Source organism: Cervus elaphus, chromosome 30 (assembly GCF_910594005.1).
Source record: "Cervus elaphus chromosome 30, mCerEla1.1, whole genome shotgun sequence".
Lineage (NCBI taxonomy): Eukaryota > Metazoa > Chordata > Mammalia > Artiodactyla > Cervidae > Cervus > Cervus elaphus.
This window is the reverse complement of record NC_057844.1, coordinates 34,398,237-34,415,703: the sequence shown is the minus strand read 5'-3', so window position 1 is coordinate 34,415,703 and position 17,467 is coordinate 34,398,237. Positions and strand designations below refer to the sequence as shown.

Sequence of the window (17,467 nt, the reverse complement as noted above, 5' to 3'; positions counted from 1 at the left end):
CTGAAAAGAAATCTACCGGCATCCAGACAGGGAAGAAGTTGTAAATCCCAGAAAGCTTCCTAGATACTTACTCTCCACTTAAAATATGCTACACACACATATATGCATATACACTCATACACACGCACACACCCACCCCATACACTACACACACCCAAACACTACACACCCACTCATACACTCACACTACATACACACTCATACACTACACATACATGCATACACACTCACACTACACACCACCCACACCTCCCACACACATACCTACACACTACACACACATACTCTACACACCCGCATACACTCACCTATACACCATACATACATACGTAATACACCCACAAGCCACACACACACCAGGAAACACACACACACTCAAACGCATTACTACAGTTTGACAAATTAACTTTAATATACAGATACAAAACAACAAATGTAGATTCACAGCATTTACAAGAAATCATTCAAATAACATTGTAAATAAAATTTTTTTTACAAAAACTTCAGAGAAAGTACATACTTGTCGTACAAGCAATCTTATACAACACGTCAGCTGACAACACCTATGTCATCAGTTGGGAAGCTATCACTTGACCTCAACAGATAATATCGTCTTGATGTTGACGAGCTGGAATTAAAGGAACAGGGCCTGGAAAGCCTTGAAAAGTAAGTCAGTCAAACATGACGGATGCTGACATTTACAAAAAAAAAAATTGACCAATTGTTAAATCACAGTTACAGTATCTTCTAAATTCGTGCCAGATACCTAATAAACAAGAAGGTAATGTTAAGTTTGTTGTCACTATATGTGTGTCCAGTGTTTAAGTTCCAGGTTTTTTTCCGAGATCAGATGTTTTCTACATGTTATTTTCAGAGTCTCTTGGATTCCACCTTTGTTGCATACATCCTGAGAACAGCATTAGCCAGGTGACATTTTAACAGGAAGACAATTTGTAGGTTAAGATTATTATGGGGACAACTTTGGGGCAGTCTGAGCTTGTCGTGTACCCAGCATCCCTGGCCAGCAAGCCACGTTGATCCACACTTGTTGGCACTCAGTGGTGAGGGACATGTTTTTTTCTCTTCTCCCAGACAAACATTACACACTCCGGTTTCTTCCCTGGTTCAGGTGGTCGGGCTGCTGTGTCCCAGCTGGGTAACTGAGTTGATCTGCATCGAGAACCAGCAGTCGGGGCTTGTAGAGATTCCCAAATGATAAAGTGCTGGGTGGTGGCTTCAACCGAACATTTCTGTTGTGAAACAGGTTTTGGATTAAATGCACTTTTGCTGTGTCTAGACAGCAGCGATGTAGGATCTGAGAGATTTTCTGAACAGGCATGAAGCTCAGCCTCTGTAGTATGAATAAAAAGGCACGGCGATATCCAGAAATGGGGTGGGGGTGGGCAGATGGGGGATGATGATGGACATGTTTCCAACATCAGGTCCACTGGATGGGGAGGAGGGTGAAGATCAGATCAACTGAGAACACACGAGTCCCAGGAAGAGGCTGGCAAATCATGGCCACTTCTTTCAGTTTGCAAGCCAAAGACAAGGATGCTACTTCTCCAGGGCTTTAGAAATATCCTGCTTTATGATAGCTCACAACCTATTGCAACACTGTTCTACATTTTAGGCTTCATCAAAACTGAGAATGCTGCTTCGGACCTGAGGCCATTTCCCAGGTCTTTCAACAAAGTTAGCAGAGACTTTAACATAAGTAACAGAGTAAGCGAAATTTATCACGTTATTCTATCTTTCTGACAGGCAGGTCCACCCATATTATGCAGTGTAGGGTTAAAAAGAAAAAAAGGCAGGACAGGGAGAGTGAGATTTCCAGAGAAGTCCATACACAATCTGGACAGAAGGATGTTTGTTTTGACTCCCTTTCTCTCCAAGTGGGACACGCAAGGAATCAAGAAGGAAGTTTGGCAAATGTGAAAACAGTACCCTGGCCCATCTATTCTGCAGGCATCTGCTAATAAACCCAAGGCAGACACACAGATTTAAAGAGGTCAAAGGATGCTACATCCTTTTAAACATATTTTAGTGATTTTTCAGATCATCTGGAAACCCCAGCGGGAGTCATCTGGGATGGACATCTGACCAAGCGACGGCTGCTTGTACGGACAGGCTGGGGGTGGAGGTGGGCAGCCTGGGGCACTCATGGCTCCTTCATTGGAAAGCCCCAGGGGAAAGAAGAGAGGGGAGTAGGGAGTCAGGGATCGGACGGGAGACAGACCAGGGCTGCCAACAGCACCTCCAGCCCTTGGTCCCCATGCTCTGGGGGTGGGGGAGCTGGGGGAACTGGGGGAGGTCAAGGGAGATGAGGGCCCGTTGGGTGCTTCTACACTGGAGCTGAGTCCTCACTGGAAATGTAACATGAGCAACTGATTGGCCTTACTTCCTCAAAGTAATCCTCTTTTATTAAAAAAACCACCAACCATCCAAGCAACCCAACCGTCCACAACTGCCATATACACACACAACTCTTTAGCACAGAGCACCTACAGTTTCTGCTGGGGGGCCCCACGAGAAGAATATATCATTATGCCTTGTTAGTAAAAAAGGTCAGTTATATAAATGCACCTAGAATGGAGACGTCTATTCGAAAAGGAAACACACGCACACTCGAGGAGCCAAAGCACCTCCGGGGAAGCCCCCTCACAGAAGGGGCCTTCATCCGGGATCCGGGGCCCAAGGTGCCCAGAGGGAGCACCTCCCTGGGGGGCGGCTCTGGGACCACACCTGGAGGCTCAGGTATCCTCCGTGAGGACAGCACAGGTGTGCCGATGCTCAAGCAGAGGCCTGGTAGGAAAGAGGGACTTCCGTGCTTTCAACATCACAGAGAGATTCTCAAGCAGACAACGCCAGGGCCTGACTGGACCCCCACCTGCTGCGCGAGGACGGGCAGCTCTCCTCCCGGCACCTTTACAAGTATTTTCATCAACATTTACGAGGAGACAAAGGCAAGGGGGTGACCGCCAATAGGTGTCAGCCGCGCGGCCCTCGCTGGAGAAGACTGCTCTCTTTGGACCTGGATCTGTTTTGTCAGGTCCCTTTCATAAGAAACACATCTTCAGAAACCTGTCGACGTGTGCATCACCACACGGCTGGCACTACAGCTGGGGTACATGTGACAAACGGAGGAACGTGCGGGAAGCGGGACCCTGGAGTGCCCTGCATTCACAGCAGCAGAAGGTCCATCTGTGTCACTGTTGCTGGATCAGGAAGGACAGACGGACAGGCACCAGGTGCTTTCTGAGCTGCTGCGCCTGCACGTTCACTTTATGGTCAAACTAAGGGGAACAGGGTTTCTGTTGCAAACGCATGTGTGTGAGTAGGTTCGTGGGTTCTGCCCAGGGTGTGGCACGCGGGAGAGGACTTGTGTACACAGGGAGCAGCGGGTCCCCCTCCCTGAAAGCTTCCATGTCTCTGGGGCGCACTGGTCTGTGCACTTCGGACCCTGGACCGCATGCAGACGCCGCCCTGATCTCCCTACCACCAGACATGGATTCGGAAGACGCCAGGGCACCCTGGGACCCCTGCGGGGCTGCAGCACCCATCCCCCACACTAGAGGAGAGGGACAGCCCCTGCACTGCCCGCCCCTTCAGGACGGAAGGCCAGTGACCCAACCCTCCTCCTCCTGCTCCTCCGGGAGCACAGCGCCCTCGGCCCCGCCCCGAGCCCGGACCAGCTCGTCATCAGCGATGCTCCCGGGGCCCCGCCCAGCATCACTTCGGAGCCCGAGGGGGCAGCCGGGCCTCTGCTTCCCCAGGCGGGGCCAGGTCCTGTCCTCGGCTGGAGTGGGGCCCAGGGAGGCCTCTCAGCACCGGGTCCCTGGGCCGCTGCCCCCCGGTCACTTCCTGAAAGGGGCGAGCTTGTTGAAGGTGTGCCAGAAGAGCGACGGCTTCCTCTTGGGCTCAGCCAGGGCGAACACCTGCTGCTGCGGCAGGCTGCTGGGCACGGTGACGTGGCGCTGGTGGACCGGCCGCAGGCTCTGGAGCGGGGGCGCTGCGGGGCAGCCGCCATAGCCTGGGGCGGGGGTGCAGAGGGAAAGCCACTCAGGTCACAGGTCAGCCCAAAGGGAAGAGAGCCCCCCGCGTCCCCCGGCCGACCTCCAGTCACATTTCCCAGGAGGACCCCAACGGCCGTCCAACAAACCCACTCAGATGCTGCGTGCTGGACACTGATGGCCTCCCCGAGGCCTCACCTAAACCCCGTCCCCGGACCGCCTTGGGAGGCCCCGAGGCCGGGAAGGAGCCGGAAGCCGGGAAGGAGCCGGAAGCCCAGCACTGGCGGGGCAGAAAGTGGACGTGGCGTGGGGGGAGCGGCGGTGAGACGCGCTCGGTGAGAGCCCGGCGTCATCCGCTCACCGCCAGCTGGAGGCGTTACTGGGTTTCTCTGAGCCTCGGTTTTCCAGTCTCGGAGACAAGGGAGTACAGTGCCCACCGTGGGGGTTATGAGAGTTGGGTGAACGCAAGTAATGTGCTTAGAATCGCACCGATGGCTCATCAAAATGACCAGAACTGTTTCTTTAGAGCCGGCATTTTAAATCTGTGCACCGGTGGTCGGAAGTGAAGTGAAGTCAAAGTGGTTCAGTCGTGTCCAACTCTGAGACCCCATGGACGATACAGTCTGTGGAATTCTCCAGGCCAGAATAGTGGAGTGGGTAGACGTTCCCTTCTGCAGGGGATCTTCCCAACCCAGGTTGCCCACACTGCAGGCGGATTCTTTACCAGCTGAGCCACAAGGGAAGCCCACTGGGAAGCCACAAGGGAAGAACACTGGAGTGGGTAGCCTCTTCCTTCTCCCGCGGACCTTCCCCACCCAGGAATCTAACTGGGGTCTCCTGTGTTGCAGGCAGGTTGTTTACCAACTGAACTGAGGTGTAAAAAATCAGCTATAGGACCACAAGCTGACTGTGATGGTCAGCAGGAGAGGAGGACAGAACAGGGGTTCTGGAAGATGGGCTCTGTTCATAGCCTCCCTTGTCCCCTGGCAGGAGAGAGAGGACAACACGAGGGAACTCAGGGAAGGGGCGACCCCGGAAACCTTAGGGCTTCTCCCAGCTGGCCGCCCTGTGGAGAATCCCTCCCTTGCCACCCATGCTTCCGCTGGCTCAGGGGGCAGAGGTGGGGGCCTACAAGCCCCCCGCCCCAAGTTAAACCATCTTACAGTCGCCTCTGCACATGGGAGCACACACACTGAAGTCCATTCAGAACCAAATGCAGGTGGTTTTAAACCGTCTGTTGCTTTGATCCGTCATTCTTTTTAACTCACACTTGTCTCCCACTCAGAGTGGGTCACACGTCACAACCTCAGGCATTTCTCCCCATTTTAACTCCAACACTGACACACACACTCCGAAACTCACCTTTTGACTTTCCGTGTGCTGCCTTTTGAGCATTTAACATGGCGAGTTTCTTCTGATTTTCCGAAATTTCCATTCCTGGATTTAGACACAAATGTGGTATGTATTCAAAACTCATGAAAACATTTCAGGATAAAACTTGCACCAAAACCCACGTTAACCCTGAGGTCCTCTCTACAACCAGAGCAGAGAGCCTCAACTGTTGAGGAGGCAGAAGGGGCCGAAGAGGGCGGACAATGGACAGCCACACCGCCATTTCCCACACCAGGACCCCGTGCAGAGCGACCACTTGTGTAAAGCCAGATGGACAGACACACAGGGCCTCCCTCACTGTCCGCTCACAAGGAGGGTGCTGGGGGAGGCCAGACCACAGGCCCTGTGAAAGCTTGGCTTCACCCCAAGCAGAGGTGATGTCTGAGCCAGGGGCGCTGGTTCCTGCACCCTGATTGCAGATCACGTGGACAAGGGCCAAGGGCAAGACTGAGTAGGGCCGGGTGGCTGTGCTGTTCTGGGCAGGCCCTCCACCCTGAAGCCAGAGACCTGGGCTCTGCCTGTGCAGCTGGCCGGCCTGGACCCACTGCCAGGACCCCCTCTACCTTGTTCTAAGGTAGAGTGTCCTGGGCCTTGGTCCCTCAGCATACTGACTCCTGTCCTGACAGGCCCTAGGATCCCCTCCAGGCTCCGGACCCCAGACCCGCCCAGCCCTCCACCTCCTTCCCACTCTCCACGCCTGCCTGGTTCACGGCGTCAGGGTGCGTCCAAGCAGGAGACACCGGGCACATGCGACTGGCCAGGCAAGGTCGGGGTACCTATCTCACCCCACATGCACCTGGGCCACAGGCCTGCCGGACCCTGGAAGACACATGCGTTCCTCCCCCTCATCCGCTCGTCCACCCATCCCTGTCCCCCAAGCCCCAGCTACAGGAAGCACAGCTGTGCCAAGAGGGGTACGGCCAGGCCCATCCAGGGCAGAGCTGAGAAGCGGTCACTGCTCTGCCTGACTGGTGAGACCTAGGAGGCCTCCGATGGGTGAGAGTCTCCGTGGTGGACTCGTGTGAGTCAGGGGAGGCTGCTGAAGCCCCTCCTGGTTTCCAGGCAAGCTCCCCTCATGGCAGAGCAGACCGTGGCCCCTGAGGTCTAGGACCCCGTGGGCTGCAGACACCGCCCTTCACCCCACTGTCTCCGGAGCCCAGGCCCTGTCTCCATGTGGCCATCTGTGCTCAGACCCCGGCCATGCCCAGGGGTGGCTCTAGGCTGGGCTTGGAGACCTGGGTGTAGCGGGGTGGGGTGTCGTAAATACCAGGCCTGGCAGCTCCAGCCTGGGGGAGTGGGAGTGGAAAGACAGGAGGGGGCTGGGCAGGAAGCAGGGCTGCCCTAGCGGCCCTGAGCTCTGGGGCAGGGAGGGGGCTGCTCAGCCTGGATGGACGGGGCAGCGAGGTGGATGCACTGTGTGTGATGTGCGGAGCAGAGCTGGAGAGCAGAATTCAGGCTCCCTGTGCCTCTCCTGGTCTGGGGCGAGGGGGAAGTTACAGGCTTGGGGAGAGTGTTAAACTCTACTGGCCGTGCTCTAAGCTAAGAGCAGGCAGGGCCCTGGGCCTCAATTTCCTCATCTGTGAAATGGGGACAACCACTGGACCCACAGCACCTTGCCCGGTCGGTCTTGTCAGCAAGTTTGGGAACATGAGGACCTGCGAGTGGTTCCCCAGCCTCCTCCTCGTGGGGGTGAGCGGGGCCCCAGGCTCACCCAGCGCCCGGTCTTCCTGCACCCGTCGGCGCTCGTCCCTGAAGGCCTGCAGCCACCGCGCCTTGTCCTCGGGCTTCCTGGCGCAGAACAGGTGCACCTCGTCGCCTGTTGGGCTGACCAGCCTGAAGGCGTTCCTGAGGCCCGGCCCGCGGGCTCCGTCGCGGCCGTCCTCCAGATCCACCAGCTCCACGGCGTCCGTGTCGGCGCGGCCGCGGTAGTAGAGCACATCCCTGCGCAGCAGGTCCTTCTTGCAGAACACCAGCTGGTGGTCGAACAGGAAGAAGGTGCGCTGCTGGCTCTTTCCCTGCCGCGTGACGCTGGTCAGCTCCCCGGAGTGGATCAGCTCCGAGCTGCGCTCCAGGAGGTCCTGGCCCTGGGGGCAGGGATGCAAGCATGTCTGAGGTCGCCTGAGGGAAGGTCTCCTCCAGGTGCCGGGGGTACCAGGGGCCCTGGCATGAACCCTCTGCAGGCGGCCAGGTACATGGGGCCCACGTGTGGGGCAGGCCCCCAAAGGCCGGTCAGACCTCGCTGACAGCCTCCTCAGGTGGGGAATTTCTTATCTTTCAGACTCCATGAGAAAATGTGAGCGAGCCCGTGTACCACCTAAGGGGTCCCCTCTATCAGAGAGACCTGGTGAAAAATGCTGGGTGGAGGGACCCCACCGGGAGCCAAAACAGTAGCAGGCCTGGATGGATCCTGAGAGCGCGGCGGGGGGGGGGGGGGGGGGCCCCTGCGGCTGGGCGCTTAAGCTGCAGGCAGGGGGCTTCTGAGTCAGGCAGCAGCTCCCCGCATAACCAGCTCAGGGCCTCAGAGACAAAAGGCCAGATGGCACGATGCCAGCAAGAAACTGGTAAGCTTCTGACAACAAACGGTCCCCGAGACATCAGAGTGCAAGGGCAGGAAGAAAAACATACTTCTGTAGTATTTAGTTTGGATCTAACTCAACATAATTTTACGCTATTTGCTATGATACTGGCCTTTAACATTTTATTCTCCCTTGATCCCAGTTATACACAGTGTTTTTGGAGGTAAAGGATCCTGACTGTGAAATACTAGCCTGCAGGGATTCTGTGCCCCAGCTTCCTCACTCATGGAACAGGAGGCTGAGACCCAGGGACTGTGAGCACCTTGAAATACTATTTCTCTCCAGCACTCACTGCTGTCACCCACTTTAGTTAAAAAAGTTCCACTTCCTCACTGCTTGGGGAGAGTTTCGACAGCTGATCAGAGGCAGGACGCCCCCTGCTGGATCTCACAGCCATCTGCATGTCACAGGCTTGTCCTTGGTGATGGCCAGGGGCCCATTCTGCTCCCTCACCTTTCTGTGCCTCGGTTTCCCCATCTGTTAAATGGGCTAATAATAGTTCCTATTCCCCAGGACTGTTGAGAGGGTTAAACGAGTTCATATATTTAAACGGCTTATACCAGAGCCAGGCATGTGTGAATCCAGTACAAGTCCAAGCTCTAGCTGCTGTCACTGTTGTTTTTATAAATAAAAGTGTGCGTGTATGTGTGTGTGCGCACACTGGACCACCACTCAGGCCGTGTGTCAGTGCTACACTGCACCGCCTCACACGGTCCTCACCAGCCCTGCAGGTAACGCCTCTCCTGCCTGCCCCCCACCTTACAGATGGAGCATCCTTCTCGCCCAGATCACAGGGGACACGCACTCCCACCTCCACACAACCTGCTGCTCTAGGAGCGCTCTCCAGCCGCCCTCATGGAGCCCATCATCAGGCAGGAGGGGAAAAGGGTGTACCCAATAAACTGATTATTGGGTACTCTGAAGACACTCTTCAGAGTACTTCCCAGTGGAGGTGAAGGGTCAAGCATTTGACTGCTAACTTCAACAGTGTGAATCAAAACATCACACCATGGAAGCCAAGAGCAGAGGGAACCTATCACAGGTTGTAAAGCGTGTCATCCCAGCAGGGGACCACAAGTTGGGGATGGAGTGGGGTTCGGTGCTGAGGGTGGCGGGCTCCAACGTACCTCCCAGCCCACGATGGAAACCTGCCAGCGCGCGATCTTGTCTATGCTTTCCAGCTTGCGTTTCCGCTCATTGATCAGGCAGGCGACGTTCTTCATGGCCTCGTACGCTGCCTTTATGTTGTCGTAATCACTGCAAGGTAAGGGGTTAATTTTAACCATGTAACAGGCGACGGGCAATCGAGGATCCATGAAGCAACACTCTCCACCCCTGATTGTACCAAAGGGAGTAGGAACCAAGGGGAGTAGGAACACTGACAGCCTAGACAAGACGGCCTCTAAACAACAGCCATTGTTCCTCCGTGAGTAGGCTACAGTCCGCGTAGGCTAAGGGGGCCGATCAAATGCCAGCAGAATTTTCTGGAATAAGAATGTCATCAGCCGTTTCCCAGAAACCACAGTGAATGAAAGCAGAGGCCACAAGAAACAAGTTTTAGTCACAGTGACGAGGGGTGATTTTCATTAACAAAGAAGGGACAGGCCTCTGTTTTGGCTCTGGTCCACACAGAGCTAGTTTTCCCTGTAGAGTTCTGTGACGGTCACCACTCATTCCAGGCGTTCTGATTGGCTGAGCCTCATCTTACATGGGAGGACATGAGTGAGTTGTGTAAATGCTGACCGGCATTTCCTGTGTCCAAGCACCTTCATTTTTGGTGCTTTCCACACACTGCAGTCAAACCAAACCGCTATGTCCCCCTGCCCAGCAGCCCCTCAGACCCTGGAGACACCAGGAAAACAGAGGCTCTGATCTGCATACAGGCTGCAGGAGAGCCTGCCTGGGGCCAGAAAGGTTTACATGCAGGTCTTGTTCTGCATTAATACTTTCAGTTCAGTTCAGTCACTCAGTCCTGTCCGACTTTTGTGACCCTATGGACTGCAGCACACCAGGCCTCCCTGTCCATCACTAACACTTTGGGGATGTGGAAAGCAGTTGCCTGGCTAAGAGCTAAGTCTTTTCCCCCAGCACTTTCTTGTGTCTTCCAGGACAGACACAGCCCCAGGGTCTCGGGTGGACTAGACTGCAGTCCTTCACAGCTGGGGGAAAGCCTTGGGAGCAGACTCTGCTGTTTACCAAACATTCCCCACCCCACTGAAGCTCCAATACTTTGATCACCTGATGCAAAGAGCCAATTCACTGGAAAAGACCCTGATGCTGGGAAAGACTGAAAGCAAAAGGAGAAGGGGGTGGCAGAGAATGAGATGATTGGATGGCATCACCAACAATGGACAAGAATTTAAGCAAACTCCTGTAGATAGTGGAGGACAGAGGAACCTGGTGCGCTGCAGTTCCTCTGTTCACAGAGTCAGACATGACTTAGCAAATGAACAACAACCCCACCCGCATCTCTAGGCAGATCAGACCCCACTGTCTTCAGACGGAAGCAGAGCAAAAAAGAAGAACGAAGTGGCACATGGGGGTTGCCAAAATAACGGGAGCAACCCCCCCAGAGAGGGCTCCAGCAATAAGAAAAGTGTGCAAAATTACTGTTTTTCTACAAATTTTTCTGTACAATTCCAGAAAAGAAGCAGAATGTAATGGTCTTTTGAAATATTTGGGTTTGTCTTAGTTCAGATGAGGAAATGGCTTTTTGTCATTTCCTTTAAAATGATTTTTTTTTGGGTGAAACAAAGTATGCAAATGCTTCATAGTGAAAAACGCCCTTAAAAGAGAAAAATTAGTGCTGAAGGGCGATGAGTGCACCCCTGGTATAGCTTTCCCGTCTTTCAAGATGTTCTGCTTCCTAAGTTGCATTTTTATTTTTTCTGGTTCCTCATCATGATGTCTTTTTATTCTTTTCAAAAAGATTTCTTCTAATTTGTGACTTGCCTGACTTTGCTATCTTTTCTTTATTGAAGTTTTCTGATTTTCCCATCAGAAAAAGAAAAAAAAAAAATCACAGCTTCTTTTTAATTTTTTTCAACAAACTTCTTCCTCTTAGTCCTTTCATCTTGATTCTTTAAACTAACATCATTGTCTGGGCATGTCGATAAGCGACCCTGCTCTTCCCCTCTACCTTCCATCTAATTGTGAAAAGCCCCCTTTCCCAGGCCTGTCTCTCCACAGGAGTCCAGCGGCCGAGGACAGAAGAATGACCCGTCCCCTGCACCATGCAGGGCGGGCGCTGCCTGGAGAATCTGACTGCTCTCAAGGCAATAGACAGATGTTAAGCACAGTTGGTGGTCTGCTGCAGCAAATTCTTCTAGGCACTGTCCTCTCCTGGCTCCCTCTTCCCAATGGACCCAAAGGACCCCTTGTCCTTCTGAGGGCTGCAGGCAGAGGCAAAGCCTTGTGTTGCAACACAGATGTCAGGGACAAGGTTTGGTTTTCCTAAACACAGAAGCATTATCCTAAAATACTGCTGGGTGACAGCCGTGTCCCCACTAGCCCTCAGCTGTAGGCTGCTGAAAACTCATCGAGGGATCATTGCCGTCAGCAAAGGGCGCCAAGCAGCCCGGCCTGTGGGGGAAACCCTCACCCACATCCCGGAGCTGACTGAATAGGTGACAGCTGACATCCAATCACAGCAAGATCAGACATGGTTCTGTACATGTGGGAAAACGACAAGCTGCTATTCGTAAGCAAAGGATAATTTGGGGGGTCCTTTCAGGAGAATTCACAAATAAGCCCCAAAGGGAGGTGGAGCGTTCAGTAACCACAACCAGAAGCCCTGTGCTCAGAGCCAGAGGGACAGGGTGGGCAGGCTGGTTACAGGAGCAAGCAAGCACTGGACCAGAACCGGGTGGGAGCCCAGCGGGACTTCAGGAAACCGTGGACCCCACTCAACACACCCTGGAAACTGCCTGCTCCTTCAGGGGTCCTGTGTGTCCTCCCCCTCTATAACGGGACTCTGATTCCACTAGGCAATACAGTATGACGCAGGCGGCCCTCCACGTCCGAGTTTCTGCCCCCCACCTGTGCTCCGGCGCGGTGTACTTGAGCAGCTCGGCCAGCTGCAGCGGGTACTTGCAGATTTTCTGCACGGGCGTCAGCAGGAAGCCGTCCAGCGCGATGTCGATCATCTGCTGGAGCAACCGGCAGGCCTCGAAGAAGTGGCGGTAGCGGCGCTGCTGCATCAGGCCCGCCAGCTCCGAGCAGGCGCCCGGGTGGTTGTTGCAGTACTCTGAGTAGATGGCAAAGCCCTCTTGCTGGGGAGGACGTGGAGCTGCATCAGCTCAGGAGCTCCGGGCCCCGCGAGCGCGGAAAACACCAGTCCCCCGACCCCCATCCCACACAGGGGCGCCTATAGCACAGACTCCTCCATGTGGGAAGGGGTGGAGGGGAGGCTGCGGAGGACACAGCATCCCCCCTCCCCCATACCGGCCCCTTCCAAGGACCCCCAGAGGGTGTGGCAGGGACACAGGCCTCCCTGGGGGGCGGCGCCCTCCGTGTCACCCGGGACAAGGGGGAGGTGTCGGTTTCTGCCCTGGCTGCCTCCTGCCCCCTCCTCTCCCGGGCAGGTGGGTTTCTCCCGGTGACCAGGGAGACGCAGAGCCTTGCCTCGGGGTCACGGGCCTCCTTCCTGGGCTGCACCTGCTGTCCACGCGCCTACCTCCTCCCCGCTGCCCTGCAACCCGGACTCTCTGGGGGCCCCTCCCAGCCACCTCCAAGAAATTACTCCACTAACTCCAAACCCCAGAGAAGTGAGAAGACTTGAAAAAAATATAGACCTGGGGTATTTAGGTCAAGATGAACCATATAAACTAATTAACTTAATTTGCAAGTGACACCTCCATCCTATGAGAAGTTAATCAAACAAAGAAATAAAACAGAAAGGGACCCCTCTTCTTCACAAAGAAACATTTCTAAATTACTTAACTGGATGTGACGTTATTAATAAGAAGTAAAAGGTGACGTACGTGCTGAAGGAAGCAGGACCCTATTTCACTCAGATGAGGTTCCTCTTTATTGTACTGCTTCTCAAGGTCTTTCAAGAACTTTCTTTGAAATCTGTAAATGTCTTCAATGTTTCCGAAAATGGTGGCCAGTTGTGCAACCGAGAACATCGCTGTGTGCTTGCGACACTGTCTGATGTAGCCCTACAACACAGGAAAGCAAACTCTTTTCTATGAATCTAGGAATTCACAGAAATTATTTCAACAATACTGCTTTTGGGGGCTAAGAGCCATGGTCTTAGAGTGGGCTTTAAAGGAAAAAAAACATATATATATACACACACACACAATTTTATTTTTTATTTTTGGCTGTGCTGGGTCTTTGTTGCTGCACAAGCTTTTCTCTAGTTGCGGCAAGTGGGAGCTACTCTCGAGTCGTGGCGTGCAGGCTTCTCATTGCAGTGGCTTCTCTTATGGCAGAGCATGGGCTCCAGGTGTGTGGGTTTCAGTTGTTGAGGTGCAGGGGCTAAGTTGCTCCAAAGCACGTGGGATCTTCCCGGACCAGGGAACGAACCCGTGTCGCCTACATTGACAGGCAGATTCTTTACCACTGAGCCACCAGGAAAGCCCTAGAGTGAGTTTTAACTAGAGAAAATTATCTTAACCTGAGGGGGTCTCTGATGGGCTAATTATACTTCCATAGCTAAGATGTACCCTAAATACGTTAAAGACAAAAGGAAAGAGAAAACGTAAGTGTGGTTGGATTTATAATTCAAGAAACCACAGAAAGCTTCCAGGTTATACTCATGAAACAGGTGGCTTGGTCTCAAACATCAGAGCTCAGAAATTGGTCCTGCCACACCTTCTCTAAATTCCTAAAATGCCCGGGCTCCCATCCTTAACTCCACATTACAGCCAAAAAGGCCTGCCCAGCATAGACGCATTGCTGACTGTTCCCTGTCACAGTCCAGGGCCAAGGATGGCTTAGCAGGGGCTCTGCTGGCACCCGCTTTCTGGAGAAAACGACACAGACCTGGATTTCTCCAACCCAAGGCTGCACTGATGTCAGCACCGCTAATTCTCTACACCCTGGATGCACACGGGCAGGAATGGCATTAGGATGGAGAGGCCATGGACACCTACAGTTGTCCCCAAGCGGGCACGATGTAACTGCACAGACTGAACTGACCATGGCAGAACAGACCACAGGCTGCAGGGTGGCAGGTTGGGTTTACACCCCAACCCCGCTTACTCCTGGGCACCTGGGCTTCCTCGCCTGCCCTCGGGGTGCATGGACCCGCCCTGAGTGCTGCATGGTCGACTTAACCCAGGGGAGGGGCAAGGCCGAGCTCAGCAGTCATCAGCAGGGGCTGTTCCCCTAAAATAAGGCTTTGCTCCCTCAAGCGTGGGTTCCCAGGGGACAAGACGGCCACACATAAGCCAAAAGCTGGGGGTCCTTATCTGGGGGTGAAGCCAACCCTACAGAGAGGGGCGCACTTGGCCTGCTTCCTGCTAGGCTCTCTCAGCGGACGGCAAACTGCAGGGTCCGCATTCACGGTCAGGAGGCTCGAGTGACCAGGGTGGGCACAGGACAGTCTAGCACACCGCTGTACAGAATCCACAAAAACGGGAAATACCGCGGTGAGGGTGGGGGCGGGGGAGACTGTTGCCAACGGGATCCCGAACGCTGTAGGACAGAGCTGGGGTGTCACCAGAGGGTACTGTGTCCCTGCCTGCGTCTGGGTGAGACGGGCCCCACGGGGCTTCAGAGGGGGTCAGGCGGGTCTCAAAGGTGTGCCCCCCAGGACGGTCACTCGCTCTGAGTTCCCTCGGGTCTGGAGGGGGTGGCGGCACTGCACCCTGAGGACGGCGAGCCGTCCTCCCTGCCTGGGGTGGACTAGCAACTCGTGAGCCAGCTGCCGTGGGGGCGGGCGGGGCTCTGGAAACACCGGAGCTGGCATACGAGTCGGCAGGGAGGGGCCTCGGGTAAGGGGAGGGGCTGCGAGTAAGGGGAAGAGCCGCGGGGTGGGGCGGGGCCGCGGGGCAGGGGCGGGGCCGCGGGACAGGGACAGGGCCACTGCGTCGTCCAGGCCCACCTCGCAGATATCCCGGAGGTGCTTGATGTACACGCGCTCGGTGTCCATGATCTCCTGGACCACATTGGCCCGCATCTGCTGCTTGCTCTCGGGGTGCTTGTGGCGGGCCCTACCCGTGTCCTCCTCCTGCTCATCGCCGGGGCCGCCGCTGGAGCCCTCCGACAGCTCCTCCTGGTTGACGCGCAGCTGCGGCCACACGGGAGGGACAGTCAGTGGGGGCGGCACCGGGCCTGGGTCCCCTGGTTTCCACTCCCCAGGATGGTCAGGAGGGCAGCAAGGATCCTGAGCCCGCAGGTGCCCAGCCGAGCATTGCAAATGCAGCAGCGATGCCAGCTGCCCAGCTGACCCCCGTGGACCCTGCTCCACCACCCACCTGACCGCAGAGAGGTCTGGCTCAATGGGTGATGAGGAAAGAGTGGCCCTGGCACTGCGCCTGCTCCGCCCCGCCGCTGGAAACAGGAGGACACTCACCCGTACGAAGCTGGCCGGGAACCAGGCCTCCCTGTCTGCGCTGCGGCCCCACCACCAGTCCTTGTGCGAAGCCTCCAGGACCTGGATGACGTCCCCCGCCTTGAAGCCCAGCTCCTGTTCGTCCATGGTCACGTGGTCCCACAGGGCCTCCGCGCAGACCACGCTGCCATCGCCGATCAGCTGAAACGGAGAGGTGGGCGCTCAGCACCGAGCCCGGGGGGACCCTGAGTCCCCCAGCCCCCAAACGCCCACATGGATGATGCTCAAGCACCTGATATCACAGGACACGAAGGGGGAAAGAACCAGGGGGGCACCCTCACATGCTCTTAAAGGAACCCCTGAGCCCACTCAATCCCTAAGTCAGTCACCCAACAAGTGAGACTGTCTGGACTGTTCACCCTCCAGGGGGTTTCTGAGCCTCCAAACAGGCTCCAAATGAGCTCCCAAGGCTAGAGGGGCTGCTGCAAAGACTTTTGTAAAAAAAAAAAGAGCTAACGACGCAGAGGGGCAGAAAGAAGCCCGGAGAAAGGCGTGCTTCACTTTGGCTCTGCCACCTGCTAGCAGATTGCTCAGCCTCTTAGTCTCTGAGTGTTTGCCAAAACGTGGACAGTATCTAACGCTCGCTGCCCACAAGGGCTGTGAGAACTTTATAAAGGTAGGCAGGGCACTGCCTGGACCGAGAAGCCCTTTCCAGGCGTCATGATGGCCTTCTGACTGGGAGGGACCGCTTTGGTTGTCTGCAACACTTAATCACATAAATCGCCCTTGAAAATGCCTAACTGGAGCTCTCGGTGTTAGACTATGTTCACTAAGAAATAACCAGAGAAACAAGTAGGAGTGGATTCTAGGCCTAGACACACCAGCTGCCGCCATGTGGAAGGGACCCCAGTACCTCGTTGATGGCTAGCTGCTCCCCGCCCGGCTGCAGGTATCGGGGGTTGGCCCGACACAGGTCCTCGTAGCTGAAGTCCTCCTCGCTGCCGTTGTCGTCCACTAGGGCAGACGGCTCCGCACCTCCATCGGAAGAAACTGAGAGAGACAGAGCGATTTAAAGGACGCAGCTAATGGCAAAAATATAAGGACAAAACCTGTGAGCTCTGAGAAAGCGTCCTCGTGGGAAAGTTGTCATTTATTATCCTACCCAGAGTAAGAAACCATTAGAAAACGTCTACTGAGCTATCATAATCCAAAGATAGCAGCTGACGCTAGGAGGAGCCAGGGCTTCATGTCCCAGTGGGTGGGAAGGGGACACTTCGGAGACCACTTCGGACAGTGATGTGCAGGGTTATTCCCTGAGTCAGGATACTGAGCAAACAATGTGTGATATACTTGGAAATTTGTGTTCCAAAGTGGATGTAAAAGATGCAGTGTTTCTAAATAAGCTTAAGGAGGAAAACAAAGTTGAAAATTTATATATATATATCTGTTCTGTTCTGTTCAGTTGCTCAGTCATGTCCGACTCTTTGCAAACCCATGAACTGCAGCACGCCAGGCCTCCTTGTCCATCACCAACTCCCAGAGTCCACCCAAACCCATGTCCATTGAGTCGGTGATGCCATCCAACCGTCTCATCCTCTGTTGTCCCCTTCTCCTCCTGCGCTCAATCTTTAAGTGTCCTGTCACCATGTTTCCCTGCAAGGCACAGTGTGTGCTGTTGAATCAGGAGATGCTGAGGGTATCCTAAGTGGAGCCAAGCAGCTGGGCTTCCTGGTCGTCCACACAGCAAAGGCTGGGGCTCACGTGTCACAGTTAGGAGTTACCCAGCACCTTCTGAAGATGGGAGCAGCATTCAGGATGGACCACCTGGCCACTCCAATCTCCTTTCAGGATGGCGGACTCCTCGCCAAGGCTCATCTGTCACCGAGCATCCCTGTGAGAAGGATAGGGCCTCCTGGGAGAGGGGCCTGGCCCCTGACTGTGGACACACGTGGCTGCACTTGGGCACCACAACCTCGAACAAA

The 17,467-nt window shown here is 54.8% G+C and overlaps 1 protein-coding gene across 4 annotated transcripts in view; it reads right to left on the bottom strand.

The window, feature by feature from the left end:
- Window positions 1-388: 388 nt before the first annotated feature.
- The window catches only part of SPATA13 (spermatogenesis associated 13), a 107,655-nt gene continuing 90,576 nt past the window's right edge, over window positions 389-17,467 (bottom strand). For all 4 annotated transcript variants that reach the window (XM_043891706.1, XM_043891707.1, XM_043891708.1 and 1 more), the window contains 9 exons: window positions 16,399-16,535; window positions 15,507-15,686; window positions 15,036-15,221; window positions 12,964-13,143; window positions 12,020-12,252; window positions 9,109-9,238; window positions 7,117-7,489; window positions 5,376-5,450; window positions 389-4,033 (listed from right to left, as the gene is read on the bottom strand). In XM_043891706.1, the coding sequence (XP_043747641.1) occupies window positions 3,858-4,033; window positions 5,376-5,450; window positions 7,117-7,489; window positions 9,109-9,238; window positions 12,020-12,252; window positions 12,964-13,143; window positions 15,036-15,221; window positions 15,507-15,686; window positions 16,399-16,535 (1,670 nt within the window). In that variant the 3' untranslated portion in view covers window positions 389-3,857. The remainder of the gene's footprint in view (window positions 4,034-5,375; window positions 5,451-7,116; window positions 7,490-9,108; window positions 9,239-12,019; window positions 12,253-12,963; window positions 13,144-15,035; window positions 15,222-15,506; window positions 15,687-16,398; window positions 16,536-17,467) is intronic.